General features: G+C 36.5%; 1 protein-coding gene across 6 annotated transcripts in view; it reads right to left on the bottom strand.

The window, feature by feature from the left end:
• Positions 1 to 25,239, bottom strand: part of CNKSR2 (connector enhancer of kinase suppressor of Ras 2) — a 318,427-nt gene that overhangs the window by 95,028 nt on the left and 198,160 nt on the right. For 4 of the 6 annotated variants that reach the window (XM_081947981.1, XM_081947978.1, XM_081947977.1 and 1 more), the window contains exons 9-10: positions 21,872 to 22,018; positions 3,212 to 3,345 (exon numbers count right to left, since the gene is read on the bottom strand). In XM_081947981.1, coding sequence (XP_081804107.1) covers positions 3,212 to 3,345; positions 21,872 to 22,018 — 281 coding nt within the window. The remainder of the gene's footprint in view (positions 1 to 3,211; positions 3,346 to 21,871; positions 22,019 to 25,239) is intronic. The other 2 variants (XM_081947982.1, XM_081947980.1) reach the window with 1 other exon arrangement.

The following is a 25,239-nucleotide window of genomic DNA, read 5'->3' as shown; positions in this document are numbered from 1 at the left end:
TAACATTAAATTTCAGTAACTCCTATTTAACTTATGCTGAAGTTGTTTATTACAAGCAGTCAGGAGATTAAAAGTTTTAAGACTCCTGAGAAGCAAATAATTCTGCTTAGACTTGTTCTGTAAATTGGAATTTTTCAATGGCAAGTATTTGGAAGGATTGTACAATTTATGTTGCAGTGTGAACCCAATAGGACCTTTTGATTTGTTTAACAAGGTATATGTAGAAATACATATACATATATGTATACATATACATATTTGCCCTTTGGAACTTGTATATGCAGCATACTATAGTATAATCAGTAATTACAGACAAAAAGACAGCCCTCTTCCCCCCCCCCCACCCCATGTCATCACTCTGCTAAACAACTAATTCCCACAACACTGTCAAACTACATAGTAGAGCTGTATTACACTTCTCATGTTTTCTATTACTTATTTATCTTCTTATGACTATAACTTTGTTGCTCGTATCTTACAATTTATTTTGTTTTATTTAGTATCCTAATATAATTTATGTTGATTTATTTAGTACCCTTTTATTATCACTGAATGTCGTATCTTGTGGTTTATGATGAAAGTATTTTATGATTATAATCATGATTTATCACTTGTTGCTTGTATGTAAACTGAGAGTTATGCACTGGGGACAAATTCCTTGTGTGTCCAATCACACTTGGCCAATAAATAATTCTATTGTTGTTCCTATTCCTATTCCTGTCCTATCCTATCCATATTCCTAGATTGTCCCTTCTGGCAACAAATGTCTTACAGATTCACATCTAAGAGGATTAATACCGTGTTTCCACGAAAATACAACCGACCTCAAAAACAAGCCCTAGCCTGATTTTTGGGGCTAGGCCTAATATAAGCCCCACCCCCAAATAAGCCCTAGTAAAGGGGGTGGGCATGGCCAGCACAGGAGGCAGGCTTTCCCTTCTCCGGTCACCTCATGGAGGTTCGGCCCCTTAATGGTCAGATCAGCTGAGCCAGCAAGGGCCATGAGCTGCCTCTCATTCTATCTCTCTGGGCACCTGGAGGTGTTTCCAGTGCACTCTACCCGTGGTACCATGCAACCTCACTGTCAGCATTCCAAGTAATGCACACATAGCTAACAGAACTCCAAGGCAGGTAAATTACTTAAAGAACAATTTTATTTGGAGATATCATATTGGCATAGGCTGGTGAAAACCAATCTAATTAAAAAGTGAAAATTCCCCTTTCTCCCAAACAATGTCACACTGTCCAATCTAAACATCATTCTGTATTTGAGCAGTTGGGTTGATAGGAAATGGTAGTTTCTTCTCTGTTCCCTTATCCGTTTTGGTATCTGCTGTTACCTTATAGACCAGAGGCTCTTCTCTTGTTTTGCTGTAGACCTCGTCTTTTTTCTTTTTTCTTGTAAATCTTACATGTATCTCTCTTGGAAGTTTGTGTCTGCGTGCATAGTTTGTGTGGACCCTATATGTTTTGCCCAAGTCGCTTTCCACTTCTTGCTTGCTTTTCGACAGAAGTTCAGCCAGGAGTTCGGCCATTAACTTTGGAAGATCTTCCTCCTTAGCTTTCACTATATTCTGGAATCTAAGATAAAACATTGATTTCTCCATCTCTAAATTTATAATGGCCTCTTCCATTTCTTTGTTTACCACCATCATTTTACTTTCTGTTTTATCTAGTTTCTTTTCCGTTTGTTCCATTCTAGCTTCCACTATTTTTATTTTTTGTTCATTTTTGTTATTTTTTCCTGCATTGTACCAATTTTATCACCTAGTTTGTGTATCTCTCCTTTCACCTCCCCCATATCACTCTTAAGTTCTTCATGATTTTTTGTCATTACCTCCTGCATTTTCACCATTGTCTCTTGGATTAATGTTAAGGTTGATTGCATGTTCTGTAGATTTATAGTGCTATCCCATCACTTTTTTTCCGCCTTGGAGACTCACTCACCCTCCAAGCTATAGGTTCACACTTCCTGAGAGTCACACCAGTACTTCATTCCAACTCCTTGAACTCCACCGATACTTTCAGCTGTTTCCCTCTTCTCGCTTCCTTCTCCATTTACAGGGCTGTCATGCCTCTGGATCCGGCCATAAAGGCCAGTCTCTCCCATGCCAGATTTGAGAGGATTCTCCTACTATAACAGGGGATTGCACCTCTCCCTGTTATCCTCCGAGCTTCCCCTCTCTGTCTCTGGTCCTTCAGAGACCCAGCTCTGCCTTTGCAAGTCCCCTGGCATGGAAAATCGGGCAGAAAGAACAGAGCCCTGTTCTTCTGCTCCACCCCAGTGTGACTCCACCCCAGAAGTCCGATATTCAGAAGATGTTTGAAATACTTTCAGTTGTGAAAATGACAAAGCTAGCATGTCACATTCTTCAATGAATGAATCTGGAGCACACATTCTTTTTCCGACTTTCTTGGTGGAAGGACAGGTTATACAACAGAATCATGTTCTTGTCTGAAAGTTTGTATCATGAAATTAAGAACTGCTATTGTAAAAATTTCTGAAAGTAAAACAAAATGCTTTAGTAGCAACTGGGATTTCCTCTCCCACTATCCTTTATGGGTTACATTTTCTTTTATCTCCAAACTAGTTATGTAATGACTCTTCTAACTTCAGTTCAGAAATAATATGCAACTTGCAACTCTGAGCAAGGTATTTGCATTTATCTAGCACAGAATCCAGTGACCAACTATAGCCTTTCCAATTGCATTATTATTATTATTTTTAAGTAAGGACCCTTTTTAACAAGCAAATAAGTTTGTTCTATTAGTTAATATTTGAATATTGTGCCCACTAATAGTTTTGTTTTTCAGTTTCAGTTCCATATACGTGTATTGAAACTTTTTTTAGTAGATGAGCTAGCTTTTGAGGGAGGGGTATGGAAGTTCAAGCCAATTAATATCCAGTTTCAAATAATGCAAATTCAAAGAAGGCAATGTATTCTGAAATCACAAATATGTGTATTTTACTGATATTATTTGTCCAAAACCAAGCACCAAAATATAAAAAGGAATTAAGATGATATATGGATTTTGGATACTGAATGTTCAATGAATTGTTAATGCCTTTGTTCTTTTACTTATACAGTACTGCTATGGTCATAATATAGTAATGATGGTTTCATGTCATTTTCCCCCCCTAGATATGGATCACTGCACATTCTTATAACCCTGAGTAAAATTAAGATTATAATCAATTGTGATGATTCACCTGGGAATATAAGGCTCTGCTGGAGGTGGTGGTATGTAGAGGTCCTGGAGGGCTGAGCTGTCTCTTTTAGTAGGTGTGCTGACAGTACTGGATGGTGTTGCCACACTGCTTGTAGGACTTCTAGATACAAGTGGCTGGTTAAAACAAAGCAAAATTATTTAAAGTCATATCATGTCACAATTTTTATGTTACAATAAATTAAGCATATACAATCTCTATATTGGAAAAAATGATGTTAATAAATTAAGAAACATCAGATTCAGCTTAACTGGGGAGAACTTTTCAATATTGTACATTTTGAACTGTTGCCCTTCTCCATTTATATGTTGCAGATTTCCTGTACTGGAACATATGCTTTTCATGCCTTAAAATCACATCCAATATAAATTGATCTGTAAGTACTCCCAACATGACATATTTTGATTTTTTGACTTAACAGAAATCACATATCAAAATATTGTTTTACCTATATTATACTTTATGTTCTTACTATCATTTAATTACTCTATCTTAATTTATCTTTACTGACTCCTATCTTATCACTATGCCCTAACTTTCGACTACATCGTTATTTTACATTTCCCTATTTCTTATTTCTGTCCTCTAACCATTTATACCATTTTCCCCAAATTAAATAATATTCTAATTCCTCCTTTCCTTGTATTTCCTTCATCAATTTGTCCATCTCGGCACATTCTAAAATCTTTCTTATCACCTCTTCTTCCTTTCGTACTGCATTGCTTTTCTGATTTTGGGCCTATGTCATTCTGGCTGTAGTTATAACATGTAGGATTAGATACAGAATTTCTCTGCTATACTTTTTTGTGGTTATACCTAATACAAATATTTCCAGCTTCTAGTCTATATGATCCCCTGTTATTTCTTCAAGCCATATTTTAATTGTGGTCCATAATTTTTTCGTAATCTCCCATGTCTACCATGTATGGTAGTAAGTCCCGTATGATTTTTTGCACTTCCAACACATCAGTGATATATTTGGAAACATCTTTGCAAGCCTCACAGGAGGGAGGTGCCATCTATAAAACATCTTGTACTGGTTTTCCTTGTACGCTGCCGACATGGTCAATTTCAAATTTATTTCCCAAAGTTTTTCCCATTTCTCCAGCTCTATATTATACCCAAAGTTTTTGGCCCACCTTATCATTATTTCTTTGACAACTTCATCTTCCATTTTATACCTCAGCAAAAATGTGTATATTTTCCTATTCAATTTTTTCTCTGTGCTTTGTAGTTTTATCTAGTTCATGTTGCTCCAACTGAAATCCATACTTTTTGACATCACTATTATATCTGGATTGGATTTGTATGTATGCGAGCCAATCTATATTTACTCCCTGGTCTTTTAATTCTTGTATGGTTTTCAAATTCCCCAGGTCTTTTATTAAGTCTTTATATCTCAGTAGTTTATCCGTATCTATAAAATTTGGGTGTTTCAATACTTCTATTGTGGATAGTCAATTTGGTATTTTAGTATAGTGGTTTATTTTAAGTTTTTGTCAAAATCTGTAACAACGCATTCCTGATTAGATGTCTTTGAACATATGTGTGGGAATCTGTTTCTTTTTATTCCAGATAAATGTGTGCTATCCTACCTGCAGGTCATGTCGTTCTAATGTCAAGATTCTCTTATTTTTTAACACTATCCACGCCTTAGCCCATGTTAATGCTGCTGCCTGATAATGCAGTTCCCAGTCTGGGAGTGATAAGCCTCCTTTTTCTTTACTATCCTGTAGTACTTATAGTTTAATCCTTGGCTTTTTGCCCCGCCATATGTATTTCATCATTAATTTATTTAAGTCTTGGTAGAATGATTTACCTGGTTTTATTGGTGTATCTTGAAATAAAAATAGTATTCTTGGCAATATGTTCATTTTAATCATGGCTATGCATCCAGTGAGCGACAGCTGCAAATTTTTCCAATTCTCTAAAAAATTTTTATTTGTTGTATTAGTTTGCTGTGATTGTCCTCCTTAATTGAGGAGCATTTTGACAATAATCAGATTCCTAAATATTTAACTTTCTTGACTACTTGCATTTCAGTCTTTTCCTCCAATTCTTTCTCTTGTTTTTTCATTATGTTTTTTGTTATTATTTTTGTTTTACTTTTATTAATTTTTAAACCCATCACCTCGCCAAATTCTTCTATATTCTGAATTAATTTAGGTCCCGATTCCAATGATTCTTCCAATGTGATTACTAGGTCATTGGCAAAGGCTTGGATTTTATATTCTTCTTTTTTAACTTTTAGGCCTTTTATTTCCTGATCTTTTCTAATTTTAGTTAGGAGTGTTTCTAATGTTAGAATAAAGAAAAGTGGAGAGAGTGGGCATCCTTGTCTTACTCCTTTTGTTATCTCAAATATTTATGTAATATCCCCGTTCATGAGCACTCTTGCTGATTGATTTGTGTATGTTTTTTCTATCATTTTTACAAATTTCCCTCTGAATTTCATGATTTCTAATTGTGAGATTATGAATTTCCAATTTACATTGTCAAATGCCTTTTGGGCATCAAGGAAAACCAATGCAATTTGTTTCTCAGGGTGTGTTTTGTAATATTCTAGGATATTTATTATTGTTCTCATATTATTTTTAATCTGTCTATTTGGAAGAAAGCCGTTTTGATCTGGATGAATGTGTTCATTTAGAATTATTTTAACCCTTTCTGCTATTATTGGGGCAAATATTTTATAATCTGTGTTCACTAGCGATATGGGTCTATAGTTTTGGATTCTCTGTTGGTCTGATTCTTCTTTTGAGATGAGGGTTATCATTGCTTCAGTCCATGATTCTGGTATTTTGGCTTATTCTAGGGCTTCATTGAATACTTCTAACAGTATTTCTAGTATTTCTTGTGGTTTCTTGTATAATTAGAATGGAATTCAATTTGGATCTGGTGTTTTATTGTTTTTCTGTTTTTTCGGGGCCATCCCTAATTCTGTTATTGTGATTGGTCTATTTAACATCTCTCTATGTTCATCTGGAATTTGGTTTATAGTTGCTGCATCTAGGTATTGTTTAATCTTGTCTTCTACTATATTATCTTGGAGACAAAGTTTTGTGAAATACCTTTGTCCTTTTTTTCTTCCCCTCTATGATGTATTACTCCTTCATCATCTAATAATTGGTGTTTGTATGTATGTGTGTGTGTATTTGTGTGTGTGTGTATTTGTTTTTTCAATGTGTGTGCTAACCAACATCCAGGTTTATTTGTATGTTCAAAATAATTTTGTCTAGCTGTTTTAATCTTCTGGGTTAGCTCTTCCTGTACTGTTAAATTCTTGGATTTTCAAGTAATTTGCTGTGTTATCTCTTGATATTTACTTCTTGGAGATATATCATGTCAATACCCAGTTTCCGTAATTTTGTAAAGGTTTGCATTCTTTTCCTTGATGAGTTTAGTCCATTTATATTTATTGAAATTATTGTACTTTCCTCTTCCATTTTTACTTGCATTGTTTTCTTGTGTTTCTGGTTTCTCTTTGTACTCTTCCTCTCGCACCTTCCCATTCCACACATTCCCTCTCTTGTATCCTTTTTTCTTCTCTCTCCTTCTCTTTTACTTCTATTAGGTCTTCTTGACTTTTACTTTCTGCCTCTTCTTTACTTTCTTGATCCTCCTCAGTCACAAAATGGCGTTCGAAAAATTATTGTGCTTTTTCCACTGAGTCTATTTTAATTTTTTTTCTTGCCATGTAATCAAGATGCCTTCCGGCACTAGCCATCTATACATGACTTTGTATTTGGCCAGTTGAGTTGTTAGAAATTGATATTGCCTTCTTTGGTCTCTCACTCTGTGGTATTTGCTTCAATGTTATTATTTCTTTTCCTTTGTATGTTATCATCTCCTCTCTGATTTTTTATATATTTTGTCTCTGATCGTTCCTTTTACAAATCTCACATCTACTTCTTTAGGTAACCTGTGTCTCTGTCAGTGGTGGGTTACGACCAGTACGCCCTGATATGGGCGTATCGGTGCCTGCCGGGAGCACCGGGTAGTGTTCCGGTACAGTGCTCTGGAGGGCCCACCCGCCCGCATGCGCTTACTGGTATTTGACTCTTCAGCGCTTTCACACACGCAGCATACGGTGCCTTTGTGACACTCCACTGAGCAGCTGGAGTATCGCGGAGGTGTCGTGGAGTGTCGCAGGAGGTAAGGACGCATGCGCACAAATGCGACCATGTGGTGCACATTCATGTGGTGGACGCCAGGCCACATTGCACTGTACTGGTTGAAAAGGGATCCAGAACTCACCACTTGTCTCTGTGCATAATTTGTGTGCACTCTATATACTTCATTGATATCTCTTTTAACATCTTGCTTGTCTTTCTGTAGAATTTATGCAAGAATCTCTGCTATTTCCCCCCCCCCCAAGTCTTCCTCCTTCTCTTCCATAATATTTCAAAATCTGAGATAAATGAAGCCTTCTCCATCTCGAGGAAGATGATGGCTTATTCGAGATCTCTGTTTACCATCATACATTTTTGTTCTATTGTTCCTATTTTTTGATCAAATTGTTCTATTTTTGTTTCTACCTTTTTTTACCCTCTGTTTATTTTCTGTAATAAACTGTTGAATGTTCTCAATTTTATCATCCATACTTTTAATGTCTCCTTCCATTTCAGTTTTTACCATTTCTTCATAGTATCTTTTTGTTTCTTCATGGTTATTTGCTATTGCCTCTTGTGTCTTTGCCATTGATTCCTGGATCATTAGTAATGTTCTGCATATTCAATGTTGATTCTGATTTTTCCACCCCCAATACGCTCTCAATCGACCTCTGGTCTGAGGGTGACGATGTTGCTGGTGCTGGGTTTGAGGCTGATTTTTTTCCTATTTTAGTTAAGGTGGTCATACTTGTCATTTTTATCACTTGGCTGATGTTATCCCATAGTAACATGCAGTTATAATCAAGTCTCACTTTTTTCAGGTTCCGTATCAACCTTCAATTTACTATTTCCAATATATCTTACAGACACTGTATGTATATGATATTAAATCAATATTTTGCTTACAATCTATTCAATTATCTAATTTATCTAGTATATACAATATTCAAGTAAATCTACTAAGTACACTGTGAGATTAACCCTAAAAATGTATTCTTAATAAATTCTATATCTTTATATAAATAACAATAGTTGTACTTTCCAGCAGTATAGTCTAAGTCTAATTGATATTAGTATACTTTGTTTATGCAAATGAATTATACTAATTATTTATTAATTCTTAGTTATATTAAATAGTTGGTATTCACTATTTCATTTCATTAATTGTTTTTGATATTTAAGAGTTCTGTACAGTTTCCTCCTTCCAACCTTACTTATGTCAACCTCCAACCGTATTGCATCAGATTTTTTTTCTCCCTCTGAGGGTTTCTTGAGTGCCCAGTCCTTGGCAATACAGTCCACTAGATGGCATGATGGTGGCTCTTAATATTGTTCAGTATTCAATATTCAATATTCCAAAACTCCATGTACCTACAAGCCAGAAAAAGTTCCCAAAGTCCAACTTATGTCCTTGACTTATGACCACAACTGGGACTGGAATTGCCTTCACTAAAGATGTGCTCATTAAGTGAGTCACACCAATTTTACAATATATTTTGCCTTGGTCAGTAAGCAAATCTGGCTTCTCCTTTTACTTGGCTTGTTGGAAGCCCTTTAGGATGGTGATCATGTGATCCAGCTGTAACTGTTTTAAACTATTGTAAATTTATGCCAGTTGCCAACTGCCCTGATTTTGATCACATGATCACAGGTATGTAATAAGTATCCTAATCATTTAATATAACATTACAATTTCATTTTATTGATCAAACAATGGTTACCCAGAAGAAACTAGAAGAAAATACCATACACACAATCACAAAAAAGAAATACCCAATATAAATAGATCCCATTCAATAATTCTACAATATTGTATTAGAAACAGACTGATAGCTGCTATGAAAAGTGCATGCTTTCCAGAGGTGGTATTCAGCAGGTTCTGACCAGTTCTGGAGAACCTGTAGCAGAAATTTTGAGTAGTTTGGAGAACCTCTGACTCGTCCCACTCCCATCTATTCTCTGCCTCCAGTCCCAGCTGATTGGGAGGAAATGGGGATTTTGCAGTAATCTTCCCCTGGAGTGGAGTGGGAATAGTAATTTTACAGTATCCTTCCTCTGCCATGTGCACTAAGCCACACCACGCCCATCAAGCCACGCCCAGAGAACCTATAGAAAAAAAAATGAATCCCACCACTGAGGTTTTCCCATATATTAACTGGTATATGCTTTGATTTGATGAATGTTGCACTGGTAAAAATGATAAAATGTATCTTTAAATTACAATTTATGTGGTAGAGCAAATTTATTCGCCTACTATTTTTGATTTCTTTTTCATCAATAATGCACAGTAAAATTTGTTGTGGGCATAACATAAGTTGTGTGCTAGGAATCTATGTAAGTAAATAAAACAGTCAAATGTACAAAAACAAAGAGTTTAGCAAGCTGAATTAACAAATTAAAATTCTACTTCTTAACAATGAAAATGCATATAAGTTACTAAACTTACTTTATAAAAGTATTTCCAGAAAACCTTTTGTGATTGATTACCATAGACCCACCAGCTCCAGATTATTTTTATTAATATGTATTTCATTGTATAATGGTTGGTTACACAGTCAACTAGATATTTAGACTGGATTTGTCATTTTTATCCCCCTATTGAGCCAGGATAGGTAGTTGTTGTTCGATAGTGTTAAGGTATCATCACATCACAGGCTGTAAGCTGTACCAAGAAAATCTGCATTTGCAATTAACTGATGGGGATTTTGTCAAGACCTTATTATTATTAATAATCATATGTATATGCTGCCTGACTCCCATAAAGTAACAGTTTGGGATATTGCACATTATCCAGAGTCCTAATCAATTGTAATAATAGGTGAATCTTTTAAAAAGCAAATAAATAAACAGAACTGAAATATAACTTTATAAAGTTCTGTTTAAATGTGTGTCTGTTCCATTTTCAGATACAATTAAGAAACAGAGAAATAGTGTGCTCAATGTCTGTAAGAATACAAATATGGAAAACTGTTCCTTAACCCAATATCATGAATGAAAAAAATCCCATTCCATTATAGCACACTTGTTTTTAAAATCTTATACTAGAATAGCTTTTCAATGTTTGATAAAGAACAGGTGTATTTTCAAAAACTGGTTGAAAGAAATGGGATAATGTCAATAATCATCTGTAGAATAATGAAACTATGCTTACATTCAAAGGTACAGAGTAAAACGGAACTTAGGAGGAATACATTTCCAAAGGCATTACTCCTACCACAAAAATAGCATGATGTCCATTTAAAGAAACAGAATGTAAATTAAAATATTTTCATTCAAGTCATCAACCAACCCTGTATTACTGCTGCTTTTTTTTGCTCCCCTATTTACCAGTCAATCTACAGATAATCATAACACATGGTAAGTAATATATGATGATATGCAGCCAAAGATGTATCATTCAGTTCTCATGTCAATAGAAACTATATATTTATCAATCAATCAATCACATATTTATTCAATATATATGTCTGCATATCTATCAAAAAAACTCTGGGTGGCAAAAAAGATAAAAACAAAGAATTCTATTAAGCAAATAAACAAAAATCCTCAAACAAATAAACCTCTATTTGGGCTCAGTAAAACCACAAAACTACTAATCACATGAACACACACAGCCATATTAGCATTCCCAACTTGAACAATGAGTCTAGTAGCTTTATGAAGATAAAAATCCCTTTCATCCAAACAGCCAAAATATAGAAACAGTATCCCCAAACAAGTGGAATAAATCAGTTTGCATGTCAGGGTTCCAAATAGCATCCAAAATTAAATCAGATTCCAAAGCAAAGTATTGCTCAAAGTTCCAATTTATTTAGAGAACCATGTTGGCACATCTGGGAAAACCCGAATCTGAAGCCTTCCCGGTTTTCCCCACCCAGTTGAAAGTTCATGATCTTGCCCCGGCCCCAGCCCATCATATGGTCCAGTCTTCCACTGCTATGCTGGCAGTTCCACCCATCCAGTTCCAGTCAGGTGCAGAGGTACAGAGACAAAGGATGACCTTGGATTTCTAGAAAGGAATTTTGTTTTGGCTACATAGCATCTAACTCCCTACAATCCCCCCTCCCATTTTCCCACAATAGAAAAGGCATAGTAGAATAATAGAAAGTGTGGTAGGCCAAAGAACTAAGAGGAATATGGCTGCAGGCCTGAAATTACATATGCAAAGTCAAGCAAAACACTGGCATTAGGACAATACGTACTGTAAAAACCTCAATAAACTTTACTGCACAAATTATATCAGCGCCTTACATACAGGGAACACAGAAAAGGCATGTGTATGGATCACAATATCCATGGCCATATAGCAAGTAGTAAGATGCATTTGCTTGTTCTTCTAGATTATACTATATTTTTTGGAGTATAAGATAAGGTGACCAGATTTTAACATTGGTAAAGCGGGACACCATTGACCTGGGGGGGGTGTGTGTCTTGATTAAAAATTTGGTCTATATGGAGCAACAAAAATTTTCATAGAATGCAAAAATAGTATTGTAATATATTTTTAAAAAACAATTAACCAGTGGAACAACTTGCCACCAGAAGTTGTAAATGCTCCAAGACTGGACGTTTTTAAGAAGAGATTGGACAACCATTTGTCTTAAATGGTGTGGGGTTTCCTGCCTGAGTAGGGGGTTCGACTAGAAGACCTCCAAGGTCCCTTCCAACTCTTGTTATTCTGACTGCCAAGCACTCTGGAGCAGGGAGGACCCCAAAAGGAGCAGATGCGGGTCGTTGTCAAAGGAAGGGATGCCTTTCCAGGACAACCACCCCACCAAAGCGGGTTGGGGGGGGGAAACCCAGGATGGAAGCTCACCATTGGAAACGGCTCCCGAGGCTCATCCCGCTCCTTCGATCTCTTGCCGCCAGCCCTCTTCGCGGGGGAAGGTAAATCAAGTCGGACCAGCTCTCTCTGAGCGACTTCCAGTTCCTGGGCGGGGCCTCAAGGATGGCGCTCTGGGCGGGAATCGGGGCTGTGGAAATTTTGATTCCGGGAGATTCTAACGGTGATTCTAGGTGTGAGTCTATGGAGATTCTCAGCCATCCCGAAGGTGGTTTTGCAAAAGCACTCCTGCTCGCGTGCATCTCTTGCAGGCTTGATCTTTGCCTATCTCCCATTTTCCTAACCTCCTCCATCCCTTCGTGAAGGTGGGAAACCACAGAGAAGGAGAGGGTGTGTGTTGTTTGGGAGTGAAGAAAAAAATCTCATGCACTCGCACTTCTTCACATTCAGAGAATCAACATAACAACACACACGCATGTACATGCTTACGTCCATACCCCCTAGAACCGTACATCAACATACAATGCGATCTTCGTATGCACATGGGTTCACCCGGGATTTTCTCCAGAGCATTAAAAACATCAATTACTTTACCTCAAGAAATTGGAAGGGAGTATGGTGACAGTCAGCTTTGGGGAAGGGGGTCCTTGGTGACGATAAGCATGAGTCATGAGAACTGTTTACTCTAGAAAAGCAGACATTTTCCCTAGTTCTTAAAAAGTGAGTTGAAATGTCAGGGTCTTTTTAAGCCTGTCATCTTTTCATTTTTCAAGTCAGACACAAATGATTAAGCTAGAAATCAATATTCGGCTTCAACGTCCTCACCCCCAGAGAGTTATGGCGGGTTTTTTTTTGTAATGACTTGTTTTTTCAGCCAAAAAGCCCCACGCAAAATAAATTCTCAACGCAATGCAGCGTTTTCACTTTGCAGATGGAGGCGCTTTTTCTTTCTTCTTCCTTCCACAATCAGGCAACATAAATCAGCGCTCGTGTACCAAACTACATCACCATCGCCAATAACGCGGCTCTTATTTAACTTTGTTAAGACGCTCGAGAGGGGGAGAAAAAAAACATGGATACGGCGACAACCTAAGTATTATTTGAGTTTCTAAGTACTACATATGGTTCATGAACGCACGAAATCTCCCCATTATTCCTTTTTGCGTCCAAAGGCTTTGGGCCCACGGTGGGGATGGAGGGAATGAGAAGAGTCAAGAGATGCAGTTTGACATCTGATGGATGCCGTCAAACACCTAAACAGCAATTTTGCTGGGTAGGCATCATATAGACAGATCGATGCTCATAACCCCGGCCAATTATCCCCTCTCCCTTCCCCCTCCTCTATTTTTCATTCTCTCTTTCCTGCATCGCCCAAAGCCCACAAATCAAATCCCATTTTTTATGTCGCCGCCTCAAGCTGCTCGCCTCCTTTCCCCCATGCTTTATTAGTCAAAAGCAAGGCGATGCGTGGTACCAACTGAGCTCTTTTATTGTGTCGAGGCATCGCTCCCGAAGTTAAGAAAAGAAAAAGAAAAAAAACGTGGCAGTTCTTTGACAGCGACCTCTAGGAGAGTGTAAGGGAACATTTACAGCTTTGCGGCATGTGTGGTCTTCTGCAGCGAAGGATGCAATTCAATGGCAGAAGGTTTCTGGTTTGGGTTCAAAAAGAAGAGCGAAGGTTGGCTTAAGATAAGGTGACCAGACATCCCACTTTTGGCGCATTCTTTCCAAAAAATGACTTTTTAAAAATGCTGCAGGACACGGGACAAATTGTTAAAAATCGGGACTGTCCCGCCAAAAGCGGGATGTCTGGTCACCTTAGTATAAGATGCTCTGGACTATAAAATGCACATACGTTTTTTTGGGAGGAAAACAAGAAAAGAAATTCTGTCTCTGCCTACCAGCTTCCATTGGTATTCATCTGGCTAGCGTCCTTGCAGCAAACAGCCTGATCACGTTATCGCAGCCTGATTTAGCATGAACAGTTGATTGGCGGTTGGATCGGCCACCCAGAATAAGTATAAGTATAAGTATAATCTTTATTGTCATTGTACTTAAATACAACGAAATTGGTTTTAACCTCACTGGTGCAAGATTATAGCAGAAACAAAAAAAGAAAGAAAAAGAAAAATACCTAGCGTGTGCATGGAGTGATTGTGGTTATATTTAAAAGTCTCACAGTCTAAGGATAGAAACTATCTTTAAACCTGTTTGTTCGGCTGGCTATACTTTGATGCCTTCTGCCTGATGGTAGAAGTGCAAAGAGACACTGACCAGGGTGTGAATCATCTCTGAGTATCTTCCTTACTCTGCTAAAGCAGCGAGATCAGACGATGTCATCCAGTGGTGTCAGAGGGCAACCAATGGTTTCTTGTGCCAAATTAATCACTCTCTGTAGTGCCTTCCTGTCCGCAGCTGTTAAACCAGCATACCATACTGTAATACAATATGTGAGGACACTTTCTATGGTGGACAGATAGAAAGAGGTCATCAGCCGTTGTTCCACCTGATTTTTTCACAAGACTCTAAGAAAATGAAGTCACTTTTGGGCCTTTCCAATCACCAGAGACGTGTTGTTTTTCCAGGTGAGATCTTGACTAATAAGCACTCCCAAGAATTTAAAAGAGGAAACCCTCTCCACACAGCCCCCTTTGATATGCAGTGGGGCAGTTCCTCTCTGTGCTTCTGGAAATCTAGCACCATCTCCTTTATCTTACTAGTATTTACATATAAGTTGTTTCTTGAGCACCGCCAGTCAGCTATTCCAAGCTGCAGGGATCACTACAGCCCATGGCTACTTCCGTGTGTTGCATTTTTGGCCTCTGCGCATTGCGTTTTTGGTCTCTGCACACTTTCTTTTAGACCCGTTTCAGGTTGCGGGAATCGCCATAGCATATCACCAATTGCCGCCTTCGTGCATTGTGTTTTTGGCCTTTGCAAATCATATTTTCGGCTTCCGCTCATCACATTTATACTGGTTCCAAGTGTTAGGGATTGCTGCTATCAATCTCTGATGACTGGAACCAGTCAAAAATGCAACACGCGAAGGCCAAAAATGGGGCTTGCAGAGACCAAAAATGCTATGCACGGAGGCCAAAAATGCGACACATGGAGGCCAAAAACAGGGCTTGCGGAGGCCAAAAATGCGATGGAGGCCAAAAATGTGATATACAAAGCGGTAATTGGCAGCAATGTGATGTGGTGATCCCTGCAGCCTGGAATGGATCTAAAACGGGGCATGCAGAAGCCCAAAACACAACGTGCGGAGGCAAAAAATGGCTGAAAGGTGGGGGCCAGCGGATGGGCGGGGCTTCAGCAACATTCAGTATATAAGATGCACCACAATTTTCACCCACTTTTAGGGGAGGGGGAAAGTGTGTCTTATACTCCGAAAAGTACGGTATATTATTTAATTATTATACAAAGTATAACATTTTTCCTACTAGCGCTTTCATTAAAAATCATAGGAATACCCTGGAATCAAAAATCATAAAATCCATGTAATCTTTCATCACAGCCTTCTCTAATTTGTTATTTAGGCAGAAACACAATATCAAAATCAGCACCATTTAATAGTCTAAGGATAAGATGACTGCTGACAGTTAATATTATTCTGCTGGCAGTTCCAAAAGAACTTTGCTATTTCCACTTTTGCAGACAGGAATTATTTGGATAGCCAAGTATATGAATGGTGAAGTAGATATTAAATTATAGCTGATTGCCAAGATACAGTTGATACATTTTGTGGTTACTCGGTATTACTCAAGCCAATTTAAATTGTTACTGGAGAAATTCTTACAGTTCTTAGAAGACAGAAATATCAGCAATGGACTTGCAATCGTAACTTTCAAACCAGCCTTTATTATGTATTCTCTAAAAGAGAGAATTCTGGAATAAGGTTGTATTTCTTATAACGAAAGATATTACAAACAATGTTTAATAAAGGTTATGTTTAATAAATAGTTACTGCAATGTAATTTAAATGATGAAATGCTAATTCATATGGTGCGGTTATTTCCTGCTATTTCTATAATTTTGATCTGAAAATTTTTGGCATTTTAATCTAAATTTTTTAGCTGTTGTAGAACAGCTGAATCTGCTGTAATCTGGGTATCTCAATCTTCTCATAACATCTTCATGTCTTAACATCATAATGATTTTCACTATGTGAGTGAGAGATAAGACTTTTATCATCCTATTATATCTCATTCTTAAAAATAAAAACAAATGCAAAAGTTGAAATAATATAATTAATCCTACCTCCTGAAATAATATAATTAATCCTACCTCCACGTGACTGGAGATTTTAAGTATTACCCCTCTTCCTGGAAGATAGAGCAATTACACCAAAAATAAACAAAATCATATGTTACTTTTAAAAAGAAATAAAATATAAAACTTTTAAAAAATATTAAACCTTAAAATGCATTCATTCAACATTGCATAGTTGTAAAATAAAAGAACAACACTGTTTGAAAATACCAATCTGGCTTTCCACTATGGGGGCATTGGTACATTCTAAAGTTATTAACATGGAAAACTTGTAAGGTATAAAGATATTTTGAATGACAAAGGGGAATTAAAACTAAACAGGAACTTAGTAGCCAAGGGATAGACATTGCATGGAGGCCAGAGATGCAGATACAATCCCATTACAAGAAAGATGCCAAGACGTATGGTTTTAATAAAGGGCTAACAGAATTAGATCAGATATTAATTGGAACAGATGAAAAACTGATAAAGAAATTATATTGCAGTTTATTAAATATTAAATTTGAAAGTGAGCTTGTAAAGGAGACAATGATTGCCTGGGCTAAATTTTGGGTATGCAATAGAATTAGATAAATGGCAGAAACTATGGGATAGAAATATTAAACTGACTATGTCAACTGCATATAAAGAAAATCTGTATAAAATGTTTTAATAGATGGCATTTTGCATCAGCAAAACTGGCAAAAATGTATAAAGATAGATCTGCTGAATGCTGGAAGTGTAATCAATCATCTGGTTCACACTACCATATGTGGTGGACATGTCCAAAAGCTAAAAAATATTGGACAAAAATACATACTTGATTGGAAAAAAATGATAAAACAACATATAGACTTGAAATCAGAGATATTTTTGTTGGACATTATACAGGAAAAATATGATTAAAAGACTGTATATCTGATTTTACATATACTAACTGCAACCGGAATTTTATTTGTATAGCAATGGAAAAACGATGATATTCTGTCAGATGAGAATGTAATTAAGAAAATATGAGAATGTGCAGAAATGGATAGATTAACACTTACTATTAAGGACAAAGAAGAAACTGAATATTTTTTATATGGGATGTATTTTATCAATGGCTAAACAACAGAAACAGAAGTTAGAAAGGAGGAGACATAAAAGAGGAAATATTAATGTGGAGAGTTGTTAAAGAAGAAGTTAAGTATTATTGTTATTATATTATTATATTATCAATATTAGTGTGATGAATTCTACAGCAAATATGTAGATTATGATTGTTTAAAAATAACTGTACCCAAATTACACACTGATGGAAATTGAATGTTATATAATTAAAATAAATAAAACCTCAAAAAAACTTTGCATAGTTGTTTTTGCTTAGGTCAGCAACTAAAGCAAAAATCTACATGAAATATAAAATAAGTGTTCCAGATAGTGAAAAAGTGACTTATGACCATTTTTCACACTTATGACCCTTGTAGCATCCTCATGGTCACATGATCAAAATTCAGATGCATGGCAAGTGGTTCATATTTATGATGGTTGCAATGTCCCTAGGTCATGTGACACTCTTTTGTGACCTTCTGATAAGCAAAGTCAATGGAGAATTCAGATTCACTTAATAACCATGTTACTAACTTAACAAATGCAATGATTCAACTTAACAACTGTGTCAAGAAAAGTGACAAAATGAGGGAAACTCACTTAACAAATGTTTCACTTCACTTAGCAACATAAAGTTTGGGCTCAGTTGTGATCCTAATTTGAGGACTACATGTAATGAAAGGCTTAGAGTATTCAATCAGTTTTCCTAATTTGTTCATTAAACCTTTGTTAGCAATACAGAAAAAAAATTCTAATAGAAATCCTAGGTGTAGCATATATATTTTTCTACAGAAACAGCATTTTTTCCTAAACAAGAAATCCGTTATAACCTTGTGCCTAAAAACCTGAACCTTTAAGAGGAGAGCAGCATTGATCTCCTCTTAGTTTCAATCAACAGCAAAAATTATGGCTATGGATAAACAACTAACATTAAAAAAATCTATCTGGTCACTTAAGGCTATACCAGTATTTATTTACAGGAGACATATCCAGAGAATTTTTATTCAGGATACTTATTTTTCTCTTTAAACATTATGCTCTCTTGAAATAATATTACATATGAATTTTCTTTAAGGAAGAGTAATAAAAGGCAGGCTAGCAACTTTCACGCCAGAAGCATTCATTTCAATCAGTAGGTCTATTTGAATTCTTAGATCCTATTACAGGTAAAAAAATTCTTTCCCCAAAAAGAGAAATATTGAGATTGGGAAGTGAATATATGCCAAAAACCTACAATGTGATATGAAAGAAGAATGATTTAAAATACAATAACTTTAAGACTATAAAATTCTGAAAAAGTGATTGCAACTGCAGTTTATTTGCCAAAAGGAAAACAAGTAATGATTGCATGAACAACAAACGGACAATTATATCCCTGAAAAGCAAGTGTAGCAATAATTGTTCTCAGAAAAAGCATGCATTCCCTCTGTAATTTCAGTTTTAACAAATGAAGGCTGCAGTGAATATTATTATAGTTATATAGGAAATATATTTACCTGAATCCAGCTGAACTCTAGATAGTTTACCAAATTTATTAATAGATATTAAAACAAAACAAAATGATTAAAATAATAACAAAAACATTGTTATTATTAAGGCAAAATATAACCTAATATGAAAGGAACTGCTAATACAGTTATGATAAATATTCTGGTTGAATATTATAAAAATACCTTTTATTTGATTTTTTTGTTTAAAAAAACAATGGTTTTAATGCCATTATTTATATAGGTGTTATTGTCTTATTTTAGGATAAACTTTAATTCTTGATAGTTCTTATTTTTTCTTTTGTGCACATTTCTGGCTCCTCTAGGAAGTAGAGCAAAACAACATAATATTTGTATATGTGGATTAGTTATGTACAGATAATTCTCAGCTTATGGCCACAACCAAGCCCAAAATTTCTGTTGCTAAGCAAGGCAGTTGTTAAGTGAATTGCACCCCATTTTATGACATATTTGCCCAATCATTAACCAAATCACTACAGTTAAGTAAATTATGTGTTGGTTCAGCAAACCTGGATTCCTCCATTGACTTTGCTTGTTGGAAGTCAACTGGGAAGGTTACAAATGAAGATCATGACCCCAGGATACCACAACTATGACAAATATCTGTGTTTCCCCAAAAATAAGTTTGGGTCTTATTTTCTTTTGGGCCCGAAAATAAGCAATAGAGCTTATTTTTGTGAGGTGCCTTACTTTTTTCCCCATGTACAGGAGGCTCACTTCTTCTGCTTGTTCATGGTGGGATAGGAGGCTGTGTGGCTTGCCACTGCCATGAGTCAGGGGGGATGGAGCTACTCCACACCCTGTACTGGCTTACCTCAGGGCCCCTGCAGCCAGGCCATCCATGCCCCGATACCAGCCTCACTTTGTGGCTGAAGCACCAACTGCTTGGCCTCCTGCTCTGTTGCAGCCACAAGCAAGCAGAAGAAGTGGGCCAGTGGCCATGTGGGTTCCTGCTGCACATGGCTGCCAGTGCTGTCACTACAAGGTAGGTGTGGGGGCATAGATGGCTTGGCTGTGTGGGCCCTCAGGTAAGCTGGTGCAGGGCACATGGAGCAGTTCCACCCCTCCGCCTTGATTTGTGGCTGTGGCAATGTGAGCAACCAAATGGAATGGGTGGGCAACCGGCTGTGCCGGTTCTTAAACAGAGCTTATTTTGGGGGTAGGGCTTATATTAGCCACACTCATAAAACATGCTAGGTCTTATTTTTTGGATAGATTTTATTTTTGGGGAAACAGGGTACATGCCAACTATCAAATGCCTGAATTTTGATCATGTGATTAATGAGATACTGTAATGTTCATAAGTGTGAAAACTGATTGTAACTTCAAATGGCCACTAAAGTTGTAAACAATATAATGACTGGCATATATATTGATCTTTTCATAACTTTCAGGGATTATATAGTAGAGTCACAAATATCTATTTGTTTCACTTATATGTCAAAGTATTTTTTAAGATCTAAAACAAATCTCACAGCCACCATCCTAGTTTTTTAATAGAGAGGAAGAGAGAGCAAATGATAAAATGAGTATTATGATAGTACTACCACACATACTTACGAGTACAATTTGCTTTATGACATCACAGTTTTGTCATTCACTCTCTAGCTTCTCAGTTTCAAGGTACACTGTTTGAATGTGGGATCTATCTAATCTCAAAATTATTGGATAGTACCAAATAATTGTACTAATTAATGAAATTCTGCCCATCCAATTTTCCATACAAAATACTTTTCTTATTCATTCCTTCAAATGCATTAAATGAAGTTGAGGGTAAAATATTCTTAGGAAAAACTATGACATAAATATTATGTAACAGAATCTGTTGTTATTGAAATTGCTTTTATGTGTTTATACATTAAGTTTATACATGTTCCAGAACAGTTTAGCAATGCCACACCTCAAACTTTAATTACATAATAGCTCTATTCCCATTCCAAATTATTATTAATGTAAGATATTATGTGGACCTATACTGCAAAAGTACAATTTTCTTAATTCATATTCCATTTTATTATTTTTGTTTCTGAAAATATATAAACATAGTGTACAAGTGATGTATATAAGAGCAACAATAACTCAATATATGGCAACAATCTACTAAATTGTCTTCAAAAAAAAAAGTAAATATTTTTGCAAGCCCCTAACTCTTTTAAGCAACTTCTTCAAAAATCTACACATGGTATCTACAACATGATGGAAAGAGTAAATGTCACTTGGCTTGGAGCCAAAGTACAAAGAAATATTATTTCCTTTTGCCTGGAAAACTGAAATAATCCATGTATCTAGGACACCTTCCTTCTAGTGATATAGAAACAATTTAAAATCTGAATCATTTCAAGCTAAAAACAATCCATTTCATTTTCAGGACAGCCTAAGCACAGAACATTCCCAAAATGTTGAAAACAGCATCAAATTCTTCTACCAAAATTGGGACAACTCATCTTGAACTCAAGCAACTTGAAATTTGGTTTGCACCCACTGATTTCCTTCTATTCTGCAAAGTATCACTTGATCACTAAACAGAGGAAGGTGATTCACATTTAAAAAATGAACAAACCAAAAGACACAAGCGTGAGATTAGTATTTTATTTTTACTTCATATTAAATTATTTATTTAATAAGGCATATAATTTTATGCATTTTAAAAAGGATATGTAAAATTCAGGTTATATATGCATTTAAAAGTTAGGAATGAAAGATTCCCTCAAGTTTGCAAGCTGTGGACTTAATATTAATTTAAGATAGCAAATAAATCTGCAGATATTTCACAAAGCATTTTCAAAGCATACAAGATTAAATCCACATATGCTGCTAAAATGAAGCACAATAAAGCAGCACTGAGATAATCTAAAGCTAAAATGATGGTGTATGATTTATGATTAAGCATTGTTACCTGCAGAGCAAGGGGCTTCCATCTCATATTTTTCAGTAAAGCTGGTGCTGAGGTAAGCATGCTCTGAGGTCGCTTTTTCAAAGTTAAGATAACACCACTCGGATCCTCTCGTAGTGCATTCACCAAATTTTTCAACTGCCACCCCACCTGGTAACCAGCAAAATTATTACAATAAAGTTGAGATAAATTATTCACAGTGTAATCCTCCCCTTTTAATAAGATTAGTAAAATAATTAGATTTTACAGACTGCTGTTTAAAATTTCACAGTTGACATCACTAAAGCATGCTGTTTAAAATCAGTAGCACTGGAATGCATTAGAATGGGTTATCTGATTTTTAAAATTAGAGAATATATCACTGGTGCAAACTGGGGAATATATTCTTATTTTTCTGAGTTATTTCAATAATTAATTCAAACTAGTTAGAGTTCAGCAGTGGAACATTCCCAGATAGAGCTAAAAACAAATATTTTCCTACAACTTAGCTAGCATTATTTTAGCTGCACAGTCACGTTTAATTATGCTCTTATTAATCCATCATTTCAGTAGGCATTAATGTTATAACATTAATCATTAAAATATTATTTTTTCAGACTGACCAAAGGGAAAAAAACAAACACTAAAATGCCTATCTTTTTGTAACAAAATGTAACTTTCAAATTGTTCAAAAATTATTAATAAGTGCACACACACATACATAAATTAGCCTTGGTTATGCAAACATTGTAGTATTACAGATACAGTACAGGAAGTCAGAATGAATGTTTTCTGAAAGAATACATTGATATCACTCTCTGCTATCACTTCTGGAATCATTCATATGAAGCTACAAGAAACAGTGATGTGTGTTGAATGCAGTGACGTGCAGGCAGGTGAGGCAAGTGAGGCACAGCCTCACCACTCTCATCATGAAAAAAAAAAGTAAAAGGAAAAAGCTGAGCTAGTTGCTGCCTCACCGTGGATGACTCTGCTTAACCTCACTGGTGCTCTCCCTCCCCAAGTGTAGTGACTTCCTCCCCAGGCCCCCATTCATTTCTCTCTCTCACACACACAGCTGGATAAAACTATATAAAAATCTAGCCCAGCTTCACTGATTGCAACGTGGCTCCGCCTGCAATCAAACTACACTTGGGGAGGGAGAGCACAAGCGAGCACTGAGGAGACCACAGGAGGAGGCAGGAAGCCAGGCAAAGAGCCATGCTGTAGTACACACACTTCCCCCCAGCCTCTTTCTTTCGGAAGGCTCGGCTCGGCTCTCCTCCGGCTTCTCTGCCTCTCCTCTCACCCCAGCCTGCCAGCAGGAGGTGGTGGGTGGGCTTTATTGTGTTCCAGGCATTTCCCACCCAGACAGCAGGCTGCATTTGCAATGGTGGAGGTGTTTGGGAAAGGCAGCAGGGGAATGGGGGGGGGGGGATGGCAGAGGAGCTGCTTTCAAGCCACTGGAAAAGATATCCAATCCAACTTTTGTGTGGGGGGGGGGGTTGTTTGAGAGTGAGTGAGAGAGGGAAGAGGTAGGAGAGATAGTCCAATCCAACTTGTGTGTGTGTGTGTGTGTGTGTGTGTGTGTGTGTTTGAGAGAGGGGGAGGAAGGGAGAGAGGGAGGAAGGAGGGGAAGGAGAAGAAAAAGAAAGAAGGAGCAAAGGAGAAAAACAAATGCTGTCGCTTTAAATTGGAACTGAGCATGCCTGGCTGTGGAATTCTGGGAGTTGAAGTCCACAAGTCTAAAAATATTTGAAACTCAGCACTGTGTCAGTGCCTCACCAGTCATAAACCTCACCGCACGTCACTGGTTGAATGATCTTTGACATACATGACAACACACACTGTACACAAAGAGAACTGTTGGGTCTAAAGCAGAGGTGGATTCCTACCGGTTCGGCTGAGTAGGTAATAACTCGGCCAGCCACACCCCCAAACCAGTTATATTGGCGCTGCCATAGGCGCCGCCATCTTGTTTTTTGCTTCTGTGTATGCACATAAGTATTTTTATAGTACTGTGCATGCGCCCCTGCACGCGCACCCACAGGGCATCCCTGAGCAAACAGGCAGTAGTGGCAGCCGAAACCCACCCCTGGTCTAAAGTACTGAGTTAAATTTGCTTTTAGATTTCAGAGACTCGAGATAAAATGCACTTAATTTTTTTTTAAATAGTGGGAAGTGGCTTTCTACATTGCTAATTTAGTGCTAAAATGCCACTTGATACTACTATTGCTGGGTATATAATTCTATCTTTCCCCTTTTAATGCATTTATAAGTAGACGATTTAAAAAATGAACCAAGATAATTATGAAATGTTTTGCCTTGAAGTACCAAGCAATAAGTACACTGAATTTGTAAAAAACTTATTTAATTCATTTTCCCCTTATATACTAAAAGCCAATGTTTAAAACTTAGAGCAACAAAAGTAGTCACAGTAATAAATGTTACTATCTGGGAAATATACAAACAACTATCCCAATAACTCTTTATTAGGTGACTAGACAAGGGAATGCTTTTTCTCCTAGTTTCTACTTTAGCTTGCTGAATTGAATACAAAATAACTTTTTAAACTACAATTAACTGGCAACTTACAGCAAAAATTTCAAACATTTACAAAAAATAATTGTGAAATCAGTGAAACACTTATTATGGCTACAGTGAAGATCACTCATACTATTTCCTATTGAGTCCCTATAATGAATGAACTATACTCTTGAAAACTGTAGAACAGAGAACTACATGATTTTTCTTAAAATCCTTATCATTAATTTACCCCAATCATTTAATTAAGAACCAGCATAAAGGGATTCAATACGTCTAATAATGGGATAATGATCTTAATAATAAAAGCATTCTAGAATATCTAGGCAAAATTTCTCCAGCCTTGTGTCCTCCAAATATATTGGACTACTACAGCTTCCAGAATTCAAAAAAGCTTAGTTTATAGATTCAATTACATATATCAAGTCAGATTTTTTATTAACTTTTAAGTATCAAAAGTTACAATATACCGTAAATCTGACCAAAATTGAAATAGATTTCTGCTGATAGTCGGAGTTAAGAGTAAGGTTTGTTGCTGAAGGTAAAAAGTTCTGACAAAACTTCATAGTAGCAGGTGGATACAAAGGGAACAGTTATAATTAAGTGAAGCACAAATACAGTAATAGATTCTCATGGAGAGTTACTCCATTATTCATATGGTGCCTAAAGTACAAGAACCCAGTCTCTCTTTGACAAAAAAAAATTAGCTCCAGGATACTTCAAAATTGATCTTCCTGTACCAGGTACTTTTCTGTGAGCCAATCATCCACTTTGTTGCTCTTGATGCTAAATAGAAACAATGGCCATGCAAGGAATTGGATGTTATGAGTTGATAAGCATAAGTATAA

This window comes from Natrix helvetica (genome assembly GCF_964273705.1).
Source record: "Natrix helvetica genome assembly, chromosome: 3".
Classification (NCBI taxonomy): domain Eukaryota; kingdom Metazoa; phylum Chordata; class Lepidosauria; order Squamata; family Natricidae; genus Natrix; species Natrix helvetica.
Note: the sequence above shows the minus strand (reverse complement) of the source record. Positions and strands in the feature narration are given on the sequence as shown.